At 45.2% G+C, this 27,346-nt stretch overlaps 1 protein-coding gene across 2 annotated transcripts; it reads right to left on the minus strand.

The window, feature by feature from the left end:
• Window positions 1–1,211: 1,211 nt before the first annotated feature.
• On the minus strand, window positions 1,212–23,206 carry LAYN (layilin). 2 transcript variants are annotated; one of them, XM_065882305.1, is made up of 8 exons: window positions 23,122–23,206; window positions 22,465–22,488; window positions 19,879–20,176; window positions 11,851–12,008; window positions 6,841–6,873; window positions 6,135–6,218; window positions 3,814–3,913; window positions 1,212–1,827 (listed from the first exon to the last, which is right to left on the minus strand). In XM_065882305.1, exons 1-8 carry the CDS (start codon window positions 23,204–23,206, stop codon window positions 1,464–1,466), a joined length of 1,146 nt encoding a protein of 381 aa, XP_065738377.1. In that variant the 3' UTR covers window positions 1,212–1,463. The 2 variants fall into 2 exon arrangements, with proteins under 2 accessions (XP_065738377.1, XP_065738378.1); XM_065882306.1 differs by lacking the exon at window positions 22,465–22,488.
• Window positions 23,207–27,346: the final 4,140 nt, after the last annotated feature.

Consider the following 27,346-nt stretch of genomic DNA (forward strand, 5'->3'; position numbering starts at 1 on the left):
GTGTGAAAATCGGGTCCTACAAACTTTTAAGCTGAAATATGCGGGTAATTTTACATCACTCTGAAAGAGGAACTGTTCATCCGTCCAACGAGTATTGATGGTTTACTCTACGCAAGGCACTGTCTTGGGTGCAGGAGGTATATGGCTGGCAGGGCAGATTGGATCCCTACTTTCATGGAGCTCGCAGCCTAGTAGGGGCCAGAGCATAGGGGAACCGGGGCGGATAAAGGCACAGATCACAGAGCCAGGAAGTCTGATGCAAAGTGGGAACTTCAGTGTTTTGGACAATGAATCAGTCCTTCAGACTATATGGTCACTCTTTTTGCTTGCAATATTGTTAATGCCACAGAACACACTTCCCTGAAGCAGGCATAAATGATGTTTTTGTTATCCCCCCTGCTCCCTGCCTTGGTAAGGCAGGTAATTGGCATTGCTTAGAATCCACTACATTTGATACCGCTCCGACCCAGACGAGCTTACTCTGCCTAGATTGGGGCTCCACGTGTCAGGCAAAGTTACAAACTATTCAAAAACAAGACATACGAGGAATGGTTAAAATACTAAGATTATTAAGCTGATAGAGGGATGTTGTTGGTGATTTAAATAATGACCTTCAGAACTTCGTCTGGTAAATGACTGATGTTAGGTGACTTTTCTCTGCATTTGAGTCCAAAAGTTTTTGAAATAGTCAGATCCCGAAAACAAAAAGGTAAAATAATTAGCATTATTACTAATGCTATGTTGGTGCTGCAGTAAAACAAACACACAAACAGAACAACGTGCAGTAACAGGGCTGGGAACACAAATAAGCCGAGAAGCCTAGATTCAAACTTCATTTTCAGTTTCTAAAGTGTTTCCAAGTTAGATATTTCCAAGTTTGGATGTCAGGAAAAAGAAAAAACGGTCCCCAGAGGCCACATGCAGAAGAAGGGCTGTAGACACAGACTGACTAACATTCTGTTTCCTGCTTTTTATTTGATTTGATTCTTTGAAAAAAATAGATATAAGGATTGCTGTTGCGCAGCCCAGCTCGAGGCTGGCATAGGCGGGCTTTGCAAAGATTCTGTACTTTCTGTCTCTTTGTGATGATGTTTGCTGCTGTACAGAGCAAGAGAAACAGAACCTAGAGGCTGGTTTCCCAAGCTCCACAGCAACTACCCCCACCCCCACCCCACCCGCCAGTGAAAGCACTGTCCCTTGAAAGTCAGTTGTAACAATCAGTTGTTTATTTTCTATTATGTGCCAGACGCTGGACAAGGTGCTTTCTCAGAAGTTCCAGCCAGGTGAGGGACCGGGATAAGGGATATAGCCCAAACTGCGGATTCAACAGGGGCTCTCATGCTCACCCCCAGGACCTGATCTGAGCACTTTCACAGACCTTCTGAGTGTTTTCTTTATAGAAAATAGACTTTTGCTTCTCTCTTCTTTCCCATTCTTGTCAGTTCAGGGTTCGTTCATGCATCCTAATAACCATATATTTCATTTTCCACCCACTCGGCCTCCTTGCTCCTTCCCACTCGGTCTGGGGAGAACTCATAAACGTCGTTGGTCACGAAGCCACTCTCCATGCTCACCAGCGTCACGAACCCGCTTTCGGATGGGTTCATGGCCACGTTGTCATAGTCACAGGACACAGTGTCGGGAGTGGCCTCTCGCGAGCGCACTCGGAATGAGATGTTCTTCAGGTCCGGCCGGGTCTCGGCTAGATCAGCTTCGCTCTGCTTTCGTATGACATTGTAAACCTCCAGGTCCGGGCTGTTCCCCGGCTGAGGAGCGGGCCAGGTGGGGCGCTGCTCCTTCTTGCTGGGGCCTGGCTGCCCCCGTTTCCTAGGAGTAAAGAGAACCAGGGCTCAGTGGACAAGGGGACTGAGAACATCCCGGTGCCCCTGTGCAGGCAGGAGGGGGTCATTCTGGGCAGTCACTACACTGCACTTCTCACCTGCCTCAACCTACAGGTCAAGGTTTCGGGTGGGGTGGGAATAAAAGAGGAAAGTGTTGTTATGTATCTATTGCTCACTGCTGCCAGAGCACAGAACGGAGGTGATGACTCTGGGATCCCCAGAGCCTCCAGAGGGTCCATGAATAGAACTGCATGGGGGAAAATACCACATTTAAAAAAATCCATCTCTAAGTGAAATTGAGCTTGTCCTTCAGTTTTTTTTTTTTTTTTTTTTGCGGTACGCGGGCCTCTCACTGTTGCGGCCTCTCCCGTTGAGGAGCACAGGCTCCAGATGCGCAGGCTCAGCGGCCATGGCTCACGGGCCCAGCCGCTCCGCAGCATGTGGGATCTTCCTGGACCGGGGCATGAACCCGTGTCCCCTACATCGGCAGGCGGACTCTCAACCACTGCGCCACCAGGGAAGCCCTGTCCTTCAGTTTTGAATGTGGGCAGTTAACCTGAGTCGTAATAGCTTTTGTTTTTGTTTTTGTTTCTGTTTTTTTCTTTTTGGCTGCACCACTCGGCTTGTGGGATCTTAGTTCCCCTCGGCAGTGAAAGCACGGAGTTCTAACCACTGGACCTCCAGGGAATTCCCACTAGTAATATCTTGACTTGTTCACCAACAGAAATCATAGACATTTTCATATCACATCACATATTTTATGCTCATCTCTACTTCCGTATTATGACACTTATACTCACCACTAAATAAAGAAGCATTAATAAAGGAGCACGTGTATTACTGTTTCACATTAGTTGTTGGAGATATTTTGCTAAACTATATAACAGCATTATTCCCTCCCTTGTAATCCAGTGTAATTTATTTTATGCATTTAAAAATATTGTTCTGGGAAGTGATCCATAGGCTTCACCAGACTGCTACAGGGGTCTGTGGCACAAAAATGGTTAAAACCCCGAGATAGACTCCAGCTTCAAAGCCACAATCCCACATTGTGGTGAGGTGCTAAATAGATAGGTAAGGGAGGGAAATCAAGACCCAACCACAGAGTAAGCAGTCAGAAAATATATTTGCAAGTTTTTGAACTGAACTCTATTTTTAGGTTAAAAGGAATTAACTAATGAAAATGATCGTAGGAAGAGATAACATTTTTGAGCGCTTACTATATACTCATTCTGCATATATTAACTGCTTTAATTCTTCTAATAATCCTATAAGGAAGTTATTATTAAGTGAAGCAGGATCTTCATTGGAATCTTACTAGTTTATCTTAAATTGGTCATCAAAGGGAGTCAAGTCTTAAACTGTACCTTTGCTTTCCTTCTTCTCTGTAGACCATGATGATGGGGAATAAAAAGGTAGCTGAGAAGATCTCTGGTTACCTCAACAATGGTGGCACATGATCCACTAACAGAGGTGCTTTAGGCTACTTAGTGCAGCTATTTTGTAGCAATCTACACTTGTGAATTCAATTAAAAGTCAATTAAAAGGATTTGGCTATTTCATTTTGAATTAAGTGGTTTAGTTTCAGTGGTTTGCCAGGCTTTGGAACAGTCGTTTTCAAAGGGCTCACTATTCATTCCTTCACTCACCCAACAAGCATTCCTGGAGTGAGCGCATACATGCGTGAGAGCACTTTGCTGAGTGACGTGTGGACGCACAGATGAATAACACAGTCTCACCCCTCAAGTCGTTTAAAATCTTCCACACACACAAAAATTAAAGAATGTAAGATCACTCTCTTAATCACAGCTAAGCACAATGCTTAGTACTTCTGAGTGCCCTGAGCCCATTAGAAAATTTACTCTCAAATCTGTAGAAGTGATTGTCTTGGAGCTGCTGTGGCTTTTAATGAAGTCCAAATCTTGAAGAGTTCAGAAAACACAAAGGTTTACATGATGAAGGTTTTACTTGCCTCCTTCTACAGATCCAAACCCAACATACACCTGTGGTGACCACAAAGAAGAGAAGAGGGACGCTGGGGATTAGGATGTAGGCAAGATTCAAGGCAGCGTCTGAAAAGAAAAGCACACTTTATCAGCACTGGTGGTGTTTCTGTGTGCTTCAAAACAGGCTTAAAAAAGCATAATCAACACAGAGCATTCCAAGGAGCGCATTCTGGAAGGAAACAGATATAGTTACCCAGACAGCAAAGTCTTCCAGTTTCAATAAATGAGGCTTTTCTACCTGTCCTATTATCTGAAGTAACAGAGAGAAAAGAAGTTTACATTTTTTGGGTTTCTTGCAAATATAAGATGGGCCGTTTTATTAATTAAAAATTTTTTCAGACGAAAGAGGTTATCTCTTTTCTCGTTCTTCCTCTTTGTTAACAAAGATGAGGCTGCTTGGGGGTGCTGGTGTCTTTGACTCTAAGGACAGAAACAGTAGTTTCCAAGGTGGGATCGGGGAGACTGAGGAAAGAAGAAACAAGCCAGAAGTCTCGGTGAATGAGAAGGTCACGTGTAACACATGAATCAGACTGTAGAGCCTTGCTGACGTTTCTGACTGCTAACTGGAGCAGCGACTGTGGAGGGCACTTAGAGATCTACCATCCTTACCTTTCCTAAGACTTAAGTCTTAGAACCAGAGAATTTTCCCTCAAGGGGCTTTGGGAGGAATCAATGATTGGGGACTGATCCCTTTCCTACTCCTACTGGTTAAGATTCTCAACCATCCAGAGGCTGTGGCTTTGTTTTTCTGTGAGGCTACAAACCTGACAACCACCAAAAAAACCCTCAAAACAAAACCTACTTTAAATACCACCGTAGTAACAATGAGCAATAAAAATGCCACCCACTGCTGCACAGCACTTTGGATTTTTTAAAAAGCATTTTCACACATTACATCTGTTGTATAATAAAGAATTTGACTAGGCTTTGTCCCTGGTACCTGGGCGGGAGGCTCTAAATCTTTGGAATTTCTCAGAAATAGGAGTAACTTCCTTATTCATGAGCCCTTCAGACCAGATCAGAGTTCATACTGGCAGAGATGTCTCAGGATGGGGGCTGGTGGGGCCTAGGGGGTGAGTTCAATTACACGGCCAATGATCAAATCAACTGTGCTACGTAATGAGACCTTAAGAAAATCTCTGCACACCAAAGCGCGGTGGAGCCTTCCGGCTGGTGAACACGTTGATTTGCCAGGAAGGTGATTACCCATCCTGGTTCCACAGGGAGAGGACACAGAGAGTCCCCATTCGAGACCCTCCCAGACCTTACTGTATGTGTCTCACCTGGCTGCTTCTGATTTGTAACCTTTATAATAAAACATAGTCATAGGTATGGTGTTTTCCTGAGTTCTGTAAGTTGTTCTAGTGAATTATTGAACGTGATGGGGCACTCCCTGGAATTGTAGCCAGTTGATTAGAAGTGTGGGTGGACTGGGGACCCCTGAACTTGTGGCTGATATCTGAAGTGAGGGCAGTCTTGCTGGGGACTGAGCCCTTAACCTGTAGGGTCTGTGCTAACATGGGGTGGCTAGTGTCACAACTATTGCAGTACTGCACTATCCTGTTTCATTTTATGGACACAGAAATGCTCTCAGGTAGGTGAGAAAAATGTTATTACTTCTATTATGCAAACAACTAAACTGAAAAATTAAGTGTTTTTTAAAAATTTGCCCAGTGACAAAACTCAGATCTTTCTTTTTTGTCTTAATTGAAATATAGTTGACATATAATATTATGTTAGTTTCAGATGTATTCTATACTGATTTGACATTTGCATACATTATGAAATGATCACCATGATAAGTCTAGTAACCAGCCCTGATCTCCCTCTTGAAACTCGAGGTGAGAGTTGAGGTTGAAAGTCCATTAGCACTCCAATTTATCACTCCATTTTCTTTTATCTTTTATGTCCATTTCCTCTATTTGTCTCCTAAAGAAATATTAATCACGGCCTGGGTCTTTCTGCTCTTATTTCTCTACATCCATTCTCTAGTTCCCCTCCCCCCAAACAACTTCTGGGAGGTTCTCAAGCCTCGTCTGTCTTCACGCAGATTTTTTTTTACCCCCTGTCTTGTCTAATCGCCCCAATTGTCTTAGGATAGCTCCATTCGTGCATTTCACTGACAAAATCTAACATATAATGCAGTTTTTACAAAGTCATAAGTGCTCTGTCTGGTTCCATTTTTAAGTTGCTGTGGGAAAGAACAAAGTAGGGTATATAATCATGGGGAATTCGTGATCAGGAGAGTCCTATTATCTATTTTTCTCTGGGAGAGTTCTGTACATACCTTTGCTTTCTTTCAGTGTTTCTGTGGCATCTTCTTTCTCTGTGTCTTCTGGAAGTATGGGCATTTCTGTCTCTGTTCCTTCACCTGGAGAGAGACACATGGACTTGAGAACCTGGAGAAAGGCATCAAAATCCAGATATTCTCTGAGGTCCTACCAGCTTCAGGGTGGGATGCCAAAAAGCACCAGCATTGTGACCAGTGCCATTTATAAACCCAGGGAAGTAAAAGAATTGAATTTGCTGACCTAGAGGTTTACTTGTCTTTATCTTTCTGGTGAGACTTGCTGCCAAGAATCATGTATGGATACAACCAGCAGGCAGCTGACATCAAGGCCCATAAAGTACTGAAGTGCCAAGAGGAAGGGCCAACAACTCACTTCTAGGACCATAAATTATCAGTTTGACTTGCTTCTTGGATCATTAGATTGGACTATTCCTTTCATCTTGTCAGTAATGACACGTAACATCCCAAACTGAATTTGCAACTATTACTTTTCAGATATTTGAGAGAAAGACAACGCTAGTGAGATTAATGAACTACTGGTCGTGTCCAGTGTGGCATATACCTGTCCAAAGGGTCAGGGTTAACACCAGTGGTCTTTCTGCTGAATAATCTGGTTTAAAGAACATGTGGTTCTAAACCTATGAAAAGCTTCTAAACCTGTGAAACAGCCCAAATTGACTCAAATCTCAATTGACAGTCTTACCTCCAGGCCTTGTAGAAGGAGCTGTTGGTTTCTCTATAGCAGAAAGAAACAAGGATGAGAGTAATAAGTAAATTTCCACGCCATCTGAATGAAGTTGGCCAGAGCATAGCATCCATTTATTTGTTCATTCAGTTGTCCAACAAATTTCATTTAGTATTATCAGACACTAGAAACCATGTTAGTAAGTCCAAAGAATCTCTTCCGCACAAAGACTAGCCTTTCCCCAGTTTTACTTGGGCACCATTTTCTTTTTTAAAAAGTAAACTTTTTAGCTTTAAAACTAAGAGTTTTAAATATGAGAATTTCCAAATATACGCAAAAGCGGAAAGATCAGTATAATGAACCCCTATGTACCATCAAGCAGCTTTAACTCTTAGGAACACATGGCTAATCTGGTTTCAACAATAATCCCCACTCCTCCCGGGCTACACCCAGGCCTGCGGTGTTGTAAAGCAATCCAAGACGTTTGATCAATTCCTATTGGGGATATTTTAGAGCAACAAATACTGATCTGCAAGCAGTGGAAGTGGCCCGGGACTAAGGAGACCATGGCCAGCCCCAAGGCAGAGCCTGGTGATCTAGAACACGAGTCATTTAAAATATTTCTAAGAGCCTCCGGATAGTCGGGCTGCACAGACGACCTACATCAATGTTTCTACTTTTGGCTGAAAGTGTGTCAGCCTTTTGTACTGGCGGTGACTCTACACTGATCGGATGCTCTGGGTTCATAGCGTCGGGGTCCCTAAGGTCAAAATTTTAGAATTCACAGTCCTAAGGCCAGGATATCAAAGCTATTCTGAAGTTTTATTCAGAAAGGAAACTTTTAATCGTGTGTGTGTGTGTAGAGATGAGGCAAATCCATTCATTTATTAAAAATGGCTGCTATACGATAGAAACAGCGTCATGCTCTAAGTGTTTTATTAAAAACGAACACAATTTATCCTGATAATAGCCTTATGAGGTGAGTGCGGTTCTGAATTTGCACGCAAGGAGACTCAGGTACACGGAGATTAAACACCTTGCTCAAATCTCACAGCTAATAAGTAACTGAACTGGGATTTTAATTAAAAAAATTCAAATGAAAAATTAAAATCACAAGGAGACAAACTCTGTGCTGGGTATTAGAGACACAATAGCAAGTGAAAAGTAGTCCCAGCCCTCTAAGGAACTTATATTATACAGGATGGCAATAAAACATGGAAGTACAGGAGAATATTAACACATTAATTTTGTGATATATTGCAATACATCATATATTCAAAGACATTACACGATGTAGTCATTTTCTTGTCCCTCCATAGTTCAATCCACTGGGCAAAACTGCAGTGAACATGGCAAATTAACGCAGCACTTCCGTCAATTGCTGCAATGGTCTGTGACACATGGCCTCAGATGATTTGTCTCTGATTTCCACTGAATGCGTCTATGCCTTTAGCACACCCCAGGTGGAATCAAGTGATCAGATCTGGCTAGCATACCACCTACTCTATGTGATCATGTTGTCAAATCTAGTTTTAGATGCTATCTTTCAACCTGTCCCTTGCCCTCTGGTATAATGGGATGTAGTGCCATCCTGTTGCAACCATACTGGGTGACCTTCCCCTAGCCCATCAAGTGCAGGGATTAACTGGTCAAACACGTATATTTCCAGACCTCATGCCAACCATATAGTGAAGGGGACAAACTTGTAAACAGGCAGTTAAAGTACTGTGTGTGTGAGGTGTTATGGTCCTCATGGGAGGAACACTTAACCTAGTTCTGAGGGGCCCTGGATGCTTCCCAGAGGAAGTGATTTTTTAAAACTTCTTATTTGGAAATAATTTCAGATTTATGGAAATTTGCAAGACTAGTACAAAGAATTCCCATGTATCCTTCACCAAAATGTTACCATTTTATCATGTTTCATTTATATAATTATTCTCTCTGTCTCTCTTTATATATATCCTATATATTTATATCTACAAGTCTGTATCTAAATCTGTACACACACACACACATACACATATATATATTCACATACAGACGCATCCATAACTTTTTTCCTGAGAATAAGTTGCAGCCATAGTTACCCTTTACTCCCTAAATACTTCAGTGTGTATTTAAGATGGGAGGGGGAGCAATACTCTAACATAACCATAGTACAATTATCAAAACCAAGAAATCAACATTGATATATATATTAACCAATCGACAGATCTTATTCAAATTCTGCAGATTGTCCTAATAACGCCCCTTATAGAAAATCATCATTGTCCTCATCATCATTATCATCAAGGATCACCTACTGCACTTGGGCTGAGAATGAGCTGACCGGGAAAGAGGGAAGGGTGTTCCAAGCACTGGAAACAGCAGTTAAGAGCTCTTGGGGAACTTCACAGCGGGCAGAGGGGAATGGGATCGGGGAGGAATAAAAGTGCTAAGAACTGGGGCTGGAGACAGGCAAGGGTCTGATCAAGCCAATTTTTTATGGTGTGCTGAGGTGTGTGAACTTATCCTGGGGGGGGGGGGCACGCAAAGGCAATGTGTTAGTCTTTCTCCGTGTGCCCACTTCTCTCTGCTGGATCTATTCTTGGTCCTTCTCTGTGTCCTGGCAGGCTGAACTCTATGGACTGTGTCTTGTGGCTCCCTTGTCCTTTGGCTCTTTTTTTTTTGGCTGCATTGGGTCTTCGCTGCTGCACGCGGGATTTCTTTAGTTGCAGAGAGTGGGAGAGTGGGGGCTAATCTTCATTGCGACGCGTGGGCTTCTCACTGCGGTGGCTTCTCTTGTTGTGGAGTATGGGCTCTAGGTATTCAGGCTTCAGTAGTTGCAGCACGCAGGCTCAGTAGTTGCGGCATGCGGGCTTAGTTGCTCCACAGCATGTAGGATCTTCCCGGACCAGGAAAGACCTTCCCGGACCTTCTCAAACCCATGTCCCCTGCATTGGCAGGTGGATTCTTAACCACTGTGCCACCAGGGAAGTCCTGTCCTTTGGTTCTTGATTGGACTTAACCAGTAGGAGGTGGAAGCAGGAGATTAGAGGGTAGGAGAAGAGAGGGGTCCTGGCAGTTATCCCCCAGGCCCCCTTCGCACGTCACTGTGGTTTGACAGTAGCTGCATTCTCTGGTTACAGCTCCTGTTGGGTGGCTCCTCTTCCATGACTCCAAGCTTTCTCTGGAGTCACTCCCCTTTGCTCCTTGAAACCTGGGGGTAGTAACAACTTCCCATTGTAGCTAATTCCTGGGCACTTCACCATCTCATGCTCTGTGCCCACACCTTGGCAAATATCATTTTATTATACTCTTCTCATTAAACCCTTTGAGTGTGCCACCTTTTTCCTGCCAGGACTCAGTCTAAATCAGGCAGTAGCAAAATTAATAAAGATTATGATTAAAAACAAAACCTAACTAGGTTCAAATTCCAAAAATAAAAGGCTATGAAAACAAATGTCAAAATCTCACATTTCAGAAAATATTTAAGAAGTACAACATTTAAAATCATGGAGATAATAGGATATGAGGAACAAAAGTGATGGGTAGCCAGTTTGTAAGAAGCGCCTTGCTTTAATTGCTCTAAAAATGTGCCCTGCTAAGCCATCCTCAGTCCTCGCAACCTCCCTGCCTGAGACAACTCTGTATGGTGGGGAAGGCCAGGTCTTTGGAGAGAATTCATCCGAAGGGGTGAAGAGGGAGGAAAAACAGCTTTAGCAGCAAAAGCACAGTCAAATTCAGACAATTTAAAAATGACAGGATTGTTTAGTCCCTCAATAGATGTAACTAACAAGTCATTCTACTTCTGTCAGGAAAGGATGCCGAATTGGGGTCAAGCAGTTGGCTTCAGGGAGGTGAGAAACTTCCGTAACAGATCAAAAATCACTTCATGTTTAGATCAGAGTCCAACATAACGGAGGAGTTTGGGAAACCTCAGCACAGTGAGACTACAGGCTTGTAGCCAATTCAAAACCCTTCACAGATTTAGAAGCAAACGTCAATTAAATTTGCAAGGCATGTATTTAGAGGGTGCCCTACGGGGCAGGATGATGCCCTGCTCATCAAAGTGACTTCTATCTGCCCAGTGTCAGTAAAATTGGTGTATTTTATCATCTACCTCCTCTGGTCATTGTTCTGTTTCCTTAAAGCCCCAGAAAATAATGTCACGTGGCTGGTAGAAGACTTGCAGGAACAATGGTCAGCTTCCTTTCATATTTCTTCTTTACAGTAAGTCCACTACATACGAACGAGTTCCATTCGGAGAGCACATTTGTAAGTCCAACGACGTTAGCCTAGGTACCCAACTAACACAATCGGCTATATAGTACTGTACTGTAATAGGCTTATAATACTTTTCGGACAAATAATACATAAAAAACAAACAGAAAACATAAAGAAAACATTTTAAATCTTACAGTACAGTACAGTACCAGCTGCATCGCTACTGCTTTTACACTTGCTTCAGGACATCCTGGGCTTGAAATAAAGATACTGTACTACTATACTCTATACAGTACTGTACAGTAAAGTACACAAAAGCACAACCACTTGTAGAGGATGTGCGCATGTGACAATGTACGCCAGACACGTGAACTAACTTACAGGACTGGACATGCAAACGTTGGTTCGCATCTTTGAAAGTTCACAACTTGAAGGTTCGTATGTAGGGACTTACTGTATTCCAAGCTCTTACAGCATACAATCTCATATATGGAGGGAATAAGAATTATAATTGTCCACTTGGAGGGCTTTTTGTTTCTTGAAGTTCTCATAATTCTTGCCTTATCATACATAAATTAGACCCTTTCATTTCTTCATCCTTTCTCTTAGCATCTAATACCCCTCTCCTGTGCTAGAATTATTCCCCAGTGAGGAAGTGTCACTACATCTCCCTTCACAAGAACTCCCAATGTTTAACACTGCTGGCATTTGCAACAAGCTTTCGCAGAGACCACGTGACAAATTCTTGGAACCAGCAGCTGCTTATGGAATGAGAGAGGAGGTTGAGAATTCAGCCATATAACTTGGGAGAGGATTCATTACCAGCGGAATATTTGCAGATGAAATTGTTCTTCATGGTGCATCGGTCGTCGTTCCACTGGAACATGTAGGGGCCCCCGATTCCGGCAGGTGCTGATGGCTGATGGTACATGACCACGCAGACCTCGCTGCCGCACGAAGGCTCATCCACATACCAGTTCCTGTAGGAAAGGGGTCAACAGTGGAGGCAACTGGAGAAGGATACCACAAGACTTCAAAGCCTTTGTTTTCCTATCAAGTTCCACTGAGCCAGGAACTTAAGAGACAGGGAGGAACTGAAGTGCTACCAGTAAGTAGAACCATGCTTTCTGATACGGACATCACAATCAATCATCTGACATTTGCCTTTGCAGGGAGGGATATATTACCATATAATGTCTGCAAAGGAATTATGAGAAAAAGCAGCCAGCAGGGCAAGTCTGGATGATCTTATTTCTTTTTTGCTTTTGGCTAACTGGGTTTTGTTTCTCTTTTTTTTAGAAATCAGATGCATTGAGAGAGGCATGGCTTGTCTCATCCAGAGCTTGCCTTGCTTCCATCTCCCCATGCTTTTCAACAGCCATAGCTGCCTTCCTAGCTCTGAGGAGCAGATAGAAGATTCAAGCATCTGAGCAAGACTTTCCAGTATGTAGAGGCTTCAAAGCAAGAGATGGGGTGGGGGCAAAAGCGGGAGGCCCAAGTAGTCTTCTTCAGGTTTTAAGTTGTTTCTACTTCATCAGGCCGATGAGCCCTTCTGTCAGCCTCTGCCGCCTGATTTCTTGTCTCTGTCTCCCCAGCTCCTGGACGGGGTGCACTAGCAGCCCCAATGGTACTCGAAATTAAATGATGCTGCCACCCAGTTGGATATGTGGGCGCCAGATTAAAGCCTTAGATTCCATAGATAGTTTAAATGATGCGAGCACCCACCCCATGTGCTGACTCAGGGCTGGGCTTTGTAGTTCGCCTGTTACTCACCTAAGCAGTTTCCTTCTGGGGCCCAGATCTCCCCTGATGCTCAGGCTATTGAGATGAGCCCTGCTGCTCTGCCTAGCTCTTGTCAGAGCCCCTCCTTAGGAGACAGCTAAGAGACAGCTCTCTGTGTAGCACCCTCATATGGCTCTGCTTGAGTCTTGTGCTGCAGTTCACCGAAAGGAAAATCCTCTGCTGAATCCACTGGGTTGAATTCACCTGGATGATAGCTGAGCTTGCAAGTCTGCTTGGACACTGTCTGGAGAGCTGGAGATCCTGACTGGGGCTGGGCTCTGCACCTCATCAGTCACCTCCAGGCAATTTTCCAACCCTGTTGGTAGACCTCCTGCTTGTCTGTTCTCCTCCCCACTGGCCCTATGGCTTTATGTTATTTTATTTCACAGGTGATGGAATGGTTGGAATATTATGCCTGGCATCTAGTTACTGGACTTGAGCCAGGTTTCAGGCTTGGAACTCACTGCTAGAAGGAGGAAGGACCCTGCAACACCACAGTAGGTGCACATGGTAATTTCCTCTATTCTCCCAAAGGGACCTATGGCCATTTACTCAAGTAACCATACGCCGGGGAAAGAGGAATACCCAAATATTACAAAGACTGCTGGACACAGAGTGCAAGTCAACACTGATACCCAAAGACTTGAAGTGTCATTAAAACTACCCTTTTGAGTGGGAGCATATTGAGGCTAAGTATTAAATGGAGTTCTGGCCCAGGACTGAAATGGGAGATAGATGGGTCCCTGGGCCGGACAGCTGGTGTTTGTCAAGTGGAATAAAATTGAAGCTGTGTTCTCACCCAGACACTCCAAGGACAAGGCTAGTGGCAGAAGCTGAGCTCCGCAGGAATAAAGAGATAAGATGACCACTCCTGAGGTCAAGGAAAACTTCTTTGTCTGCACATGCACAGAAAGGCTCCTTGAGGGTCAAAAAGGGAGGGGACGCCACCCCATAATAAGTGTGGACATATCCCCACAGGCCTCTGTGGTGGAATCCATCTTAGCAAAAAGTCGCACATGCATATTAGGGAGGGTCCTAGGACTGGTCAGGTGTGAAAGAAGAAGAGAATTGGCCAAAGGTAAACAAAGACCCAGAAGGACTATCCTATATAAGGGACTTAAATCACCTCTTTACCGCGCTCCTCATTAGAGAGGATGCCCGAACCCTTTCTCTCTAGGTGTGTATTTCTGCCTTGCTTCTGTCTTAAATAAACGAACTGCTTCTCTGTGTGCTCTCCCACATGTTATGCTGTGTCTCTAATAATAAACTTTGTACCTGCTTTTATAGTTTTTGCCTCCTTGAGAAACGCATTTTCCAGTGGGGGTAACAGCTAGGGGAACTTTGCTTCTAGCCTCTAGCCCCTGGTGGACTAGTGGCTAGGATTCCTGGTTTTCATCCAGGCTGCCCAGGTTCAATTCCTGGGCAGGGAACTAAGATCTCTCTTCAGGACCACTCACTGCTGTCTCTCTGAGATCAGGACCAGCTCACAGTGGACCCATCCAGTGGTCATTCCCCAGTCCTAAAATATATGAATTGAAAACTTATGGGGTAAGAGCTATAATAGTGGAGAAGGTCAAGTGGAAGCCTCTGAAAGGGCATTCTTCCCTATTCTCTCCAAGATAGTAAATAGAAAACAATATCTTATCCAGGCGAAGATGACAGAAAGTAGTGCCACTCCTAGAGACCTAGAGAATGCAAGGATGGTATTCCCTGTCATATCTCTATATAATTCACTAGTTTGGCTCCTGCAAAAACCAGGCAGATCCTGAAGGATGACATTGGAGTAGCACAAATTCAACCAACTAGAAGTCTCAATTGTACCTACTATGCCATTTGTGGGATCTTTGCTAGAGCTGTTTAACATGTCCTTGGGTACCTAATACACAGATTTGGTGAGTACATTCTTTTTCACCTGTATCAGAAAGAGAATCAGAAAACAGTCTGCATTTATTTGGAATGGATATCAGTATACCTTTACGGTCTTTCCTCAGGACTATACTAATTTTCCTACCCTCTGTCATAATATGATGTGAAAAGAGACTGCCTGGATATCTTGCAAAAAATCACACTGGTCCACCATGTTGCTGACATCATGCTAACCGAACCAGATGAGCAAGGACTGGAGGCCTTAGTAAGACTCAAGTGCTCCAAGGGTTGGAGGTAAACGTTTGAAGATTCAGGGGCCTGCTACTTCATGAAACTGGGTAGGTGTCTAGTGATCTAGAGAATGCCAGAACACCCCTTTCAAATTAAAGGTCAAATTACTTCATCTCACAATAATTTGAAGCGTCTTGCAATAATTTTAAGAAGGAAGCATAGCCTGGGGTAGGTCTCTTTGGGTTTTAGAGGTGGCATATTTCACACCTGGGAATACTGCTCTGGCCTATATACCAGTTGACATGAAAGACAGGTGTCTCTGAGTGGGGTCCAGAGCAGAAAAGGACTCTGAAGCAGTTCTAGGCTGTGATGGAAGCAGACTTCCCACTTGGGCCATATGATCCATCAGACCCTATTATTAGAGGTATCAGTGGTGAGAAAAATAATGCCATATAGAATCTGTACAAGCTCCAATGACAGAATCACAATGCAAACCCTTAAGATTCTACAGCAAGGCCATATCATCTATAGATGAGAAAAAAATCACCTTTTGCAAAGCAACTCCTGGCTTGATACTAGGCAAGGAGCACCAAGAGAACATGCAATCCAACTTGCTCAATGTAAGAGAGACACTGTCAGACATACCTAGTCAAAAGATTAGGCAGGCCTGGAATCAACTCATTACAAGATGGAAGAGGTATATTTAGGACCAGATGGCACTGTATGAACAGGTAGAGCAGACTGCCATGACATCTACCACTGTTGTACCAGAGCCTGTCCCTCAGCTTACAGCTATAGCTGCATAAAGGAATCCCTTACGACTAGCTGATAAAGGCAGCCTAAGCTTGGTTCATGGATAGGTCAGCCAAGCATGGGGGTACAACTCCAAATGGGCAGCAGCTGTACTACAGTCCCACTCAGAGATGGTTCTGAAAGATCAAGTGTTAAGGAAACATCCTCCCAATGGCCAGAGCTTAGCTGATATACCTAGTTAACCACTTAGTATAGAAAGAGAACTTATTAGAGATTAGACTATATAAAAACTCAGGGGTAAAGGCAAAGAGCTTAGCCAGTTGATTAGAAGTCTAAAAGGATAAAAAGTGGAAGACTGGGGACAAGGAGCTCTTGGATAGAGTGATGTGAATAGACATATGGGAGTAGGGGTAAAGTATGAAAATCTATCATATGTTAAAGCCCACCAAAAAGCCTCTAGCATGGAAGAGGCACTAAACAACCAGGGAGACAAAATAACTTAGCCAGTTGATGTCAGCCAGCCTGTTATCAGCTGCCCCAGCTCTGGTATAATAGGTACATACTAGGGTAGCCATGGTGGCAGGGATGGAGGCCATGCATGGGCTCAACAGTAGCCATTCCCACTCACCAAGGCTGATCTAGCTACTGCCCAACAACCAGTCTGCTGGGAACAGAGACAAGCCTAGAATCTGGTAGCAAGTTGACTACATTGGACTCCTTCCATCCTGAAAGGGGCAATGATTCATGTTGATAGGAATAGACATACAATCTGGGTATGGGTTTGCTTTTCCAGCCTCAAGGCCTTAGCACCACTATCCAAATGCTTACACAGTCTTTGATCTACCAGCACAGAATTCCAAATAAGATCTCATCAGACCAAAAAACCTAGTTTATAGCAAAGGAGATGTGGGCGTAGGCAGGGGATTTACTAGTCACATCACATATTCACCCATCCTGAAGCTGCCAGTTTGACAGAGTGATGGATGAACTTGTTGAAAACACAGCTGAAGCACTAGCTTAGAGGCAATACTTTGTGAGGATGAGCCAACATCCTCCAAGCCACAGTGCACATTTTGAATCACTGACCTTTGTATCATCCTGTGTCATCCAAGAGTATTCTGGGGTCTGGGAGCCAAGGGATGTAGAAGAAAAGTTTGAAGCTAACAGAGGTTGGTTCATGAGGTTAAGGAAAAAAGGCCTCTCTATAACAGAAAAATGCAAGGTGAAGCAGTAAATGCTGATGTAGAAGCTGAAGCAAGTTATCCAGAAGACCTAGCTAAGATAATTCATGAAGGTGGCTAAACTAAACAGCCGATTTTCAGTGTAGACAAAACAGCCTTATAATGGAAGATACCATCTAGGACTTTTGTAGCTAGAGAGGAGAAGTCAATGCTTGGCTTCAAAGTTTCAAAGAGCGGAATGACTCTTGTGTTAGAAACTAATGCAGCTGGTGACTTTAAGTTGAAGCCAGTTCTCATTGATCATTCCAAAAATCCTAGGACCCTTAAGAATTATGCTAAATCTACTCTGCCTTTGCTCTATAAATGGAACAACAAAGCCTGGATGGCTGCACAACTGTTTACAATATGATTTACTGAACATTTTAAGCCCACTGTTGAGACTTACTGTCAGAAGAAAAGATTCCTTTCCAAATATTACTGCTCCTTGACAATGCACCTGGTCACCCAAGAGCTCTGATGGAGATGTACAAGGAGATTAGTATCGTTTTCATGCCTGGTACCACAACATCCATTCTGCAGCCCGTGGATAAAGAAGTAATTTTGACTTTCAGGTCTTATTCTTTAAGAAATACATTTCGTAAAGCTATAGCTTATGAAAGGAGGAGTAGCCCTGCTTACCTTCACTGGTAGTACTTACTTGGGGAATTTGTGTTTCTTGTCTCTGCAATGCTGAGCTCTGTGGGTTTAGAGGTCCTGGTACATTCTGGGGGAATCCTTCCACCAGAAGATACAGCAAGAGTGTTATTGAACTATGAACAATGGCTGCCACTTGGACATCTGGGGATTCTTGTGTCCAGGAACCAGCAGGCAAGAAGAGGAGTCATTCTCTTTGCAGGACCCTAATCGTGAGGCGAAGGTATCTCGGCTGTTACAAGCAGGAGAGATATGTTTGACAGCCAGGTTATCTACTTGGGTACCTGTTGGTACTCATGTGCCCAATTTTGATGGTAAGCAGAAAAGTGAAATCACTCCAGCATAAGCAATGCAAGTTGACTAGGCCTCACACTCTTCAGGGATGAGGGTCTGGGTCCTGCCACAAGGTGAGAGAGCCATTGAGGCTCCCTGAACAGAGGGTGAAGGGAATCTAGACTTCACAGAGGAGGAGGGGGGTCAATAAATATCAGGCGTGGCGCTGGGACCAGCTGCAGTGGTGGGGAGTGTAGTTCCTCCTAAGCTTCCTTTCTAAAGTTTCTCCCAGGAGAGAGGCCCACGAGAATCTTGGAGGAACGACTCCTGGAACTTAGATGAAGGTGTGGATCTGAACAGCATAATGGGTGAACTTCATGCTGTCTTGAATGGAATAGGTAATAAAGATATATTCTAATCTTCATTCTTTTTTTTTTTTTTTTTTTTTTTGCGGTACGCGGGCCTCTCACTGTTGTGGCCTCTCCCGTTGCGGAGCACAGGCTCCGGACGTGCAGGCTCAGCAGCCATGGCTCACAGGCTCAACCGCTCCATGGCATGTGGGATCTTCCCAGACCGGGGCATGAACCCGTGTCCCATGCATCGGCAGGCGGACTCTCAACCACTGCGCCACCAGGGAAGCCCTAATCTTCATTCTTTTGATTGAAAATGAGTTTAAATGTTTTCCCCATATGACTGTTTACCAGTTAGATTTTCTATTTTGTGAACTGTTTGCTCAGGTCTTTTGCCCCTTTATCTTTTGGGGTTTTACTGACTTATATAAACTTTTAGTGCTTTTTGACTTATATTAACTCTTTATTATAAAAAGATCATAACTGTTAAATTTCTTACAACATTTTTCCAGTCTTACGTCTGCCTTTTAATTTTGATATTTTTTGACGTTCTTCCATGTCACTGCTTTTCTTAGGGAGGGACGATGGCAATGCCATGGTGCTGGGGGCAGGTGTGTGAAGTGAGTCCAGTGCTGTGGGTTTAGAAGGGCTCTACAAACTGCAGGCTTCCTTAAGTCCCCTCTTGGTCAATCCAGAGAATTAGATCTTGGCTCTAATTTCTTGCCTGTCATCATAATTTCCTGCAGTCTGGAGCCCTTCAGCCCCACAGGCCTTCAATCTCTCACTGGGTCAGCAATCCCACTCCTGGGCATACATCCAGAGAAAACCATAATTCGAAAAGACACATGCACCCCAATGTTCACTGCAGTACTGTTTACAATAGCCAAGACATGGCAGCAACCTAAAGGTCCATCAACAGAGGAAGGGATAAAAGATGTGGTACATATATACAATGGAATATTAGCCATAAAAAAGAACAAAATAATGCCATTTGAAGCAACATGGATGGACCTAGAGATTGTCATACTGAGTGAAGTAAGTCAGACAGAGAAAGACAAATATATGATATCACTTATATGTGGAATCTAAAAAAAGGGTACAAATGAACTTATTTACAAAACAGAAATAGAGTCACAGATGTAGAAAACAAACGTATGGTTACCAGGGTGTAAGGGGGTGGGGGGAGGGATAAACTGGGAGATTGGGATTGACATATCCACACTAGTATATATAAAATAAATAACTGATAAAGACCTACTGTATAGCACAGGGAACTCTACTCAATACTCTGTAATGGCCTATATGGGAAAAGAATCTAAAAAAGAGTGGATATATGTGTACGTATAACTGATTCACTTTGCTGTACACCTGAAACTAACACAACATAGTAAATCAACTATATTCCAATAAAAATTTTTTAAAAAATCTCTCACTGGGGTTCTAGTCCAAAAGGCCGGGCAGCCAGAACGACTGACTTCCAGCATTGTGTGCCACTGAAGCTGTGCTTCTGGGCCACCCTCCTGGACAGAGCTCTCTAGACCTAGGTTAAGGCTGATTTACCGCCTTACTGCTTTGGTCAGTGGCCCTGCCAGTACTGCTATCCCCTCAGGGCTCTGCCTGGCTGGGACTTCTCTTCCACACTGACTGGCACCGTGGATCCAGCCTGCCTCTTTTTGCAGCTACATCAAGTGAGTTAGCTGCTGTGAGTTCCACACACTTACCTAAATGTTGCTGTGCTGCCATCGATCCAGGCATAAAGGTCCTGGCAGGCTGTGCCATTGCTTTGTTTCTCTTCACGCCTCCTAAGCCCAATCCAGAAATCACCATCAGAAGCCAGGAGGTTTTCAATGAACTTTTCTATCAGTCTCTGTTCATCTTCAGACTCGATGCTGACTAGCTGGCCCTCATCTCTCCTGCAGGCTGCTCTGGCTTCCTCAAAGTTCAGTCTTCGAGAAGCATCATGGAAGTAGATGACTTCATAACAAGGCTTCTGTGTTCCTCCCCGGCAGACTGGCTGACCTAGAGAAAAAAAGAAGCCTACCTATTTTAGTGCCCCCAACATATACCAGAGCAGGGATGCTTGGAGGCATCTGAATGAAGCTGCAGGAATTCTGATTACTCATCAGTGGTTTGTTTTAGTGTCATTAAGCTCTCAGAGCAAATTAATACCCCTTCCAGTGTGGAGACACAGTGATTTAGACTCCATGTTTTCTTTGTTCCATTACAGATTATTGAAAAGCAGACATTTAAAATTAATCTTTAAAAGAGAGGTAGATGAAGATTTATGGTTTCACTTAAAGGCAAAAAATAACACTTCCATGCCATTAGGGAGTCGCAGGAGACTAAGTGTGGCTTAAAGTGAGTTATCTCTGTTTGGGGGTTCCTTCAGGTAAGAGAGGCATTCTGAAGTCAGGCGTGGGCTCCTCTACCCTGGAACCCTCTGCGTATGTATCAATAGCAGGACTGAATATTCACCCAATCTATGGTATAAGCAGAAGATAAAAGCATCAGATTCATGGGGTTTTCTGCTACTGGTCTTGCCTAAAGTCAACTGCTAAGGTTCAGTGAACTCTTACTATGTGTCATGTACTGTGCTAAGGGCTTTTGCATTTACATACATACCTTATCTCATTGAACACTTATAGTAATCCACTGTTGTAGATATTGTTTATGCCCCATTTTACAGATGAGAAAACTGAGGCTCAGAGAAATTAGTCTGGCTAAGGTCACATAAGCTATCCGTAGCATGACTTGAGTCAGAACCCAGATCTAATTACAAAGTCACAGCCATAACCACTGAACTCTGCTCCCCACGCCACCACAGGCTCAGGTTGCACTGGGAGCCCATGTAATATGTCTCATCTGACTGACACCTGAAGGGCTGAAGACCATCAAGGACAAATGGATGGGATTCTACTGAGGACGGATAAAAAATCGTTCACCAGTACACACCACCCTGGCTTGTGTCTGGGTGTCTAAAGACGTGCTGCACCCAAAACATTAGCCTCATCGCTCCTTCGTTAAGTCAGTATGTATTGCATGTACGCTCATGCCTGGCACTGTGCTAGGTGCCGGGAATACAGAAACACTTGCCGCTTCCTAACCCACAGGAACACACAGCATGTTTCTGGATCCAGATGTACAGTGAAAACCAGATTTCAACAAGGGGAATCCCTTGCAATGCAGAGCCAGTTTGTGGGCTGTGGGCGTGAATTACTGCCACAGAGCGAGGAATAAAGGATTTTGGTTTGGGAACCTCTTCCCAGCTCTCATAGAATGTTCTCATTTTCCTAATTTGTTTTGCAACTGTGCACAGAGCCAGATAGCATTAGTTATTCTCCAAATCGTCCAGAATACAGAACAAAAGGCCACAGGCAGTTAACTGCATTTTCAGTGCTTAAATGGGAACAGAGCACATACAGATAATCTGGAAAGCTCCTGTGAATTCTTATTTTCAGTTTCTTCTTTCATCGCCTTTGTAAAGAAATTTGCAATAAACAAGTTGTAAAAGTTTTGCTTCTCCCCTTCTCTGTCACTCTTCTCCTTTTGCTGAATAGAGAAACTCTAACAGGACTGCTCCATCAGCAAATTAGGAGGCCTCAAAAGTGGGACATTCTCGCTAAGGAGGTGTTCCAGAGAGACTAGGGACCACTGGCCAGAGAAGCTGTGGCTGGGATGCTCCCTGGGGAGAAGGCTGGGTCAGCTCAGCTTTATGAGTCCTTAAAGGTGGCTCCAAATGAGGCAGCAGAGGAAAAACAAATGAGCCCCAGGCACCCCCAAGGTGGAGTTGAATTTACTGGTAGTCCCCACTTTTCCATCGTTGGATTATCAAGGGAAAACATAACACCTTAAACGAGTTTCCTGTATGGCCCAGCCTGGCCACACATCCCAAGTCAGGCAGTGAGTGCCAGAGGGAGCCAGAGCTGGAAGAAGGCCCAGGGTGCATCTGGTCCCCCTGCCTTCAGGAAGTGTTTCTCTCCTCTCATTTGCAGGAAGGGGAAGGGCGGCCACCGAGGACAGAGCCCGTACAGCCGTCACCCAAACAGCTGAATTCGGTTACCCTCCCATTTTGCCACCCTGCGCCCCACCCCATCCTGAAACCAACTTTAGATTCCTTCAATCAGCTTCGGAAGCACCGATAACGGAGCGGAGGTTTTCATTCTCCTCCATCCCTCTTGGCCAATCTGTTGCCTGCGAAGGGAACCTGAGAAAGGGGAACGGACATCCCCTCCGCCGCCCCCCATCCCGCACCGCCCCGCCTCGACATGCAGAACAAATGGAAGAGGCAAGGAGCCAGAGCACTGTACCTCCTCTAAGGTCCAAGTCCGAGGCTGCAGTGACACGACAGGAGGAAGGAAGCAGAGAGAGTCATTCCCCTGAGTCAGGAGGGGCTTGCCCCGCGCTAACTAGGCTTCTTTCCCGATCTCTAAGCGCTCTTATTCCAGGCGCTGGATCCTTTCCCCCCAGAAGAGACCAGGAGTAACGGGCTGGGGTTCCCACGGCACAGCCGATCCAGAATCCCTACTGTACGCACCGTCTCCCGGGACAGGAGACCTCCCTGGTGGGCAGGACAAGCCCTGCGTGGGGGTCCCGGGGACTACTGCGCCGCTCTCAGTGGAGCGGACCGAGGGGGCGCCTACTGGGGCAGTTTGCTCACTGCCCCATCTAGCCTACGTCTCTCGGTATTATGGCAGCCCTGGGCGGGGAACGGAGTTCGCGCGGTCCAGGACACGCAGGGAACCGGCGCTAGGCTCTGCAGCCGGGCGCTTGCCCCATCTAGAAGTAGGGGGCGCCGCAGGGCTAAGTCCACTGGTGGGGCGGGGGCGCCACCCCTCCACCCACTCCGCGGAGGGCCAGAGAAGAGGCACCGTGGCCCTGAGGACGGTCAGCCTTAGGTGGGGTGCAGTGGGTGCCGCAGCCCAGCGCCCGGGAACCAGCCCCCGCCCCAGCGCGCGCGCACTCACCGCTTAGCAGGCGACCCGTCGCGCCCCGGAGACCCGCCAGCAGCACTGCCAGCAGCACGGCCTGCAGCGCCGCTCCCGGCTGCATGGCCCGGCTCGGGTGCGCCTTCGGACGCCGGGACGCTAAGGCGGTGGAGCGGGAGGACCGGCAGCGGTGTGCTCCGCAACTTCAACGTTGGGCGGCAGCAGCATCTCCAGAGGACCGACGGACCCGGCGCCCGGAGGAGGCGGGGAGGGCGCGGAGCCAGTCCGTCGCCCCTCCGCCCTCTGGGACGTCACTGCGGAGAGGGCAGCCCCGCCGGCTGGCCCGCCCCCTCCAGGGCCTCCTCCAGCACGCTCGGCGCCAGGCACCCCGCCCGCCCGAGGGGAGCGAGCAGAGGAGCGGAGCCAGCTCCCGACCCCAATTCGAGCTTCCCATGGAAATGCTGCGTTTGCCCAGGGCGCGGGGACGAGGAAATCCAAGACTGGCTTCTCCGAAATCCGATGAAGACCACACTGTGGCTAAAAACACGACCGCATCTTGCCCCCACTCCTCAGGGGCACAGCAAGTTTCCCAGCGTCCTAGGCTCCGCAGTTGGGAGAGGCAAACTCTGAGACCTGCCAGGGCTCGGTAGGCCGCTGTCCAGGCACTCAGGGCTACACCTGAGAAAGGAATGGCAGATGAAGAGAACAGATGCTCAGGTAGGCAGGGTGACCACTGGCCAGGCAAATTTTGGGACAGCGGCCAGAGAGGCTAAGTTGGAGTTCTGGGCGAGAGGAGAGTGGACTTCCCAGAAGCGAAAGGGTGTTCTTGAGCCCAGCAAGGAAATAATAGTACTTTTTGCAGGGCACATGGGTGTAGATGTTTGTTCAGCCTTGTGGTAGAAAGGAGATGACCCCCTCACTTTTCCCCCAGGAAAGAGTGACCTCATTTCCTTTGGAAAAGCTTTCCTCACCAACCCAGCCCTCAATGTGTGCTCCTTTTTCTAAACTCCCACAATAGTCGTGTTTTACATTTACTTCTTGTTGTAAACAAAATGTTTTCAAATACATTCAGATAATAAAGTGAGCCTCCTGTCCAGAAACTAAAGTACTAAGTGCTGGAAGGTGGGTCTGATTTGCCTTTTCCCCTGTACCATGCTCTTGTGAAGCATGGCAGAAGCCCCACCTGGGCCACTGACTTCTGAGTTTTGGTCTCAGATTGAGCCATTGCAATTTTAGACAAACAGGCCTGATTGATCACAGGCTGGGGGATCTGTTTCAGTATCAGCTGGTAATACTGGGAAGCTCTGCTACTGCAGAAAGCAGCAGCATTGGCAGGAAGAGGGCTGATGTTTATGGCAAGTTCATTTACAGCCCGTCTTTGTGTCTGAATTAGAACATTTTACATCCAAAATACATTCTTTTTAGAAATTCCTGATAATCAAAACAACCAAAGAGGGAGCTGATATGGTGAATAGAAGCACCTGAGTTGGCATCAGATATTCTGTTTCCAGTCCTGCTTTTCTTCACTTAATGTCTGTGTGGATTTCAGCAAGTTTCTTTGCCTAAATCAATTAACTCTTGGCAACAATAAAAGTTACCTTAACTTGTGAAGGTTTGATAAGGCAACTAGATATGTAAGTGTGCATATAGCTGAGCACTTAATGTAAATTGCAAAGGATTTATTTCCAAAATTATAACATCTGCTATAACTTAGAGAAGCTGTTACCTTGGCCCAAATAATTAAATTGTGCCCTGAGTTCTCCCTCTGATACCCTGGCCCTTGGTCCAGATAGACTTGGTTAAGGTATGCGGTTAACCTAATGCAGATTACAACAGTGACCCCAATTCTTCACCCAACCCTGTAACCACACCCTTTACTGTGTGACTTTGAAGTTCTTCTTACTAAAGGGGCAGAGTATATTTCCCCATCCTTTGTCCTTGTGTTTGACCATGTGACTTGCTTGGCCAACAGAATGAGCCAGAAATTTCTGAGCCTAGACTGGTAATGACCTCACGTGTTTTTGTTGTTCTCTTGCTTCTCTGCCACTCTCTGAGAGGAACATAGCTCAGATATGCCACTGGTCCAGGTATATCCCGAAGAAGATATGTGAGGCAGAGCTGCCTCTGTCAATCAACAGACATGTAGCGAGAAGCAGACTTGCCCCTGCAGCCTGAAGCAGAGCTATCTGGCCAAACTTAGATCAGCCAAATCCTCCGTTGACCTACAGATATGTGAGCAATAATAAATGTTTTAGATCTCTTTGTTATTCAGTACTGTTGCAATACCTGACCATTACACTTGGTAATGCAGAGAGGTGTCACTGGGGGAACACTGGTTGCTGAGAAGGCTCATAACGTAGAATTTTTCTTGGTAAAGTTGTCTTGGTCCAGGGTCCAACCCTTAGTTTGACAAGCTCAAACCTAGTCTAAGTGACTAATATATTTACCTGTTGAGAAATAGAATCATCAGGTAAACCGATGTTTGCCTTGGCCTCTTGAGCACATACTCTCCCTCTGGGCGAAAGAAGATTTCTCAGTGAGCATGGAATCAGAGCAAAGGGAATTAGCTATATGGATTGAAAGTTTAGGCTTTGATAGCCTGCTATGTCCGTCTTCACAAGAGAGAGCTATCTGTCTGGCAGTGAAAAACATCACCCTGACAGGGTAACTTTTATTCTTGATAATGCTGAGATGAGATTACTAATTATGTAACTTTCTAAATTTCCCTTCTCTAAGCCTGATTACCCTCCTTCTGTTCAAAACATTTTTTCTCCAAATAGTGTTGTGGCAGAAACATTTCTTTTAGTGATAGAGTCCTTGAATTCGAACTAGGCAGGTGTCCCCGCATCCACCCCCATTAAAGACTATTTCCCAGCCTCCCTTGCAGTTTGGTGTGTCCCTAATGATTAAGTTCTGACCAGTGGATCACTGGCTCCGCTGCTGGCACTGTGAATGGGAGATGCATCGTACGGAGGTTACATCCAGGACTTGCAGGTGGAGGCCAGGTGTGAAGTGCACGGTGGTCCTAAATAGAGCTGGAGCCCTGGAGCTGCGTGTACAACCCTGAGTAGGTCTGCCAGTTGGACAATGCAGAAGGGACAAAGTCTTAACCTTCTCTTTTCCAATATATACCAAAGGGAATGATCTTTGAAAGTGAGGGAGATTGGCACTGGGATTATGTCCATGTGTATAAGACAAAGGAATGTTGAACCTCAAGATCTTTTTTGATCCACCTCCTAGAGTAATGGAAATAAAAACAAAAATAAACAAATGGGACCTAATGAAACTTCAAAGCTTTTGCACAGCAAAGGAAACCATAAACAAGATGAAAAGACAGCCCTCAGAATGGGAGAAAATATTTGCAAACGAATCAACGGACAAAGGATTAATCTCCAAAATATATAAACAGCTCATGCAGCTCGATATTAAAAAAAAACAACCCAATCAAAAAATGAGCAGAAGACCTAAATAGACATTTCTCCAAAGAAGACATACAGATGGCCAAGAAGCACATGAAAAGCTGCTCAACATCACTAATTATTAGAGAACCACAAATCAAAACTACAATGAGGGGCTTCCCTGGTGGCGCAGTGGTTGAGAATCTGCTTGCCAATGCAGGGGACACGGGTTCGAGCCCTGGTCTGGGGGGATCCCACATGCCGCAGAGCAACTAGGCCCGTGAGCCACAACTACTGAGCCTGTGCATCTGGAGCTTGTGCTCCGCAATAAGAGAGGTCCGCGCACCGCGATGAAGAATGGCCCCCGCTCACTGCAACTAGAGAAAGCCCTCGCACAGAAACGAAGACCCAACACAGCCAAAAATAAATAAATAAATATTAAAAACAAACAAACAAAACTACAATGAGGTATCACCTCACACCAGTTAGAATGGGCATCATCAGAAAATCTACAAACAACAAATGCTGGAGAGGGTGTGGAGAAAAGGGAACCCTCTTGCACTGTTGGTGGGAATGTAAATTGATACAGCCACTATGGAGAACAGTATGGAGATTCCTTAAAAAACTAAAAATAGAATTACCATATGACCCAGCAATCCCACTGCTGGGCATATACCCAGAGAAAACCATAATTCAAAAAGACACATGCACCCCAATGTTCACTGCAGCACTATTTACAATAGCCAGGTCATGGAAGCAACCTAAATGCCCATCAACAGATGAATGGATAAAGAAGATGTGGTACATATGTACAATGGAATATTACTCAGCCATAAAAAGGAACGAAATTGGGTCATTTGTTGAGA

This window comes from Phocoena phocoena, chromosome 8, assembly GCF_963924675.1.
Source record: "Phocoena phocoena chromosome 8, mPhoPho1.1, whole genome shotgun sequence".
Classification (NCBI taxonomy): domain Eukaryota; kingdom Metazoa; phylum Chordata; class Mammalia; order Artiodactyla; family Phocoenidae; genus Phocoena; species Phocoena phocoena.

What these genes read in the sequence shown, in the direction of transcription:
- LAYN (XM_065882305.1), bottom strand. Translation starts at nt 23,206, where the DNA reads ATGCAGCCGGGAGCGGCGCTGCAGGCCGTGCTGCTGGCAGTGCTGCTG. An exon ending in GACGGGTCGCCTGCTAAGCG is followed by an intron (nt 22,489 to 23,121) that starts GTGAGTGCGCGC and finishes GTGTCACTGCAG; the next exon opens with CCTCGGACTTGGACCTTAGA. An exon ending in GGACTTGGACCTTAGAGGAG is followed by an intron (nt 20,177 to 22,464) that starts GTACAGTGCTCT and finishes TTTTTTCTCTAG; the next exon opens with GTCAGCCAGTCTGCCGGGGA.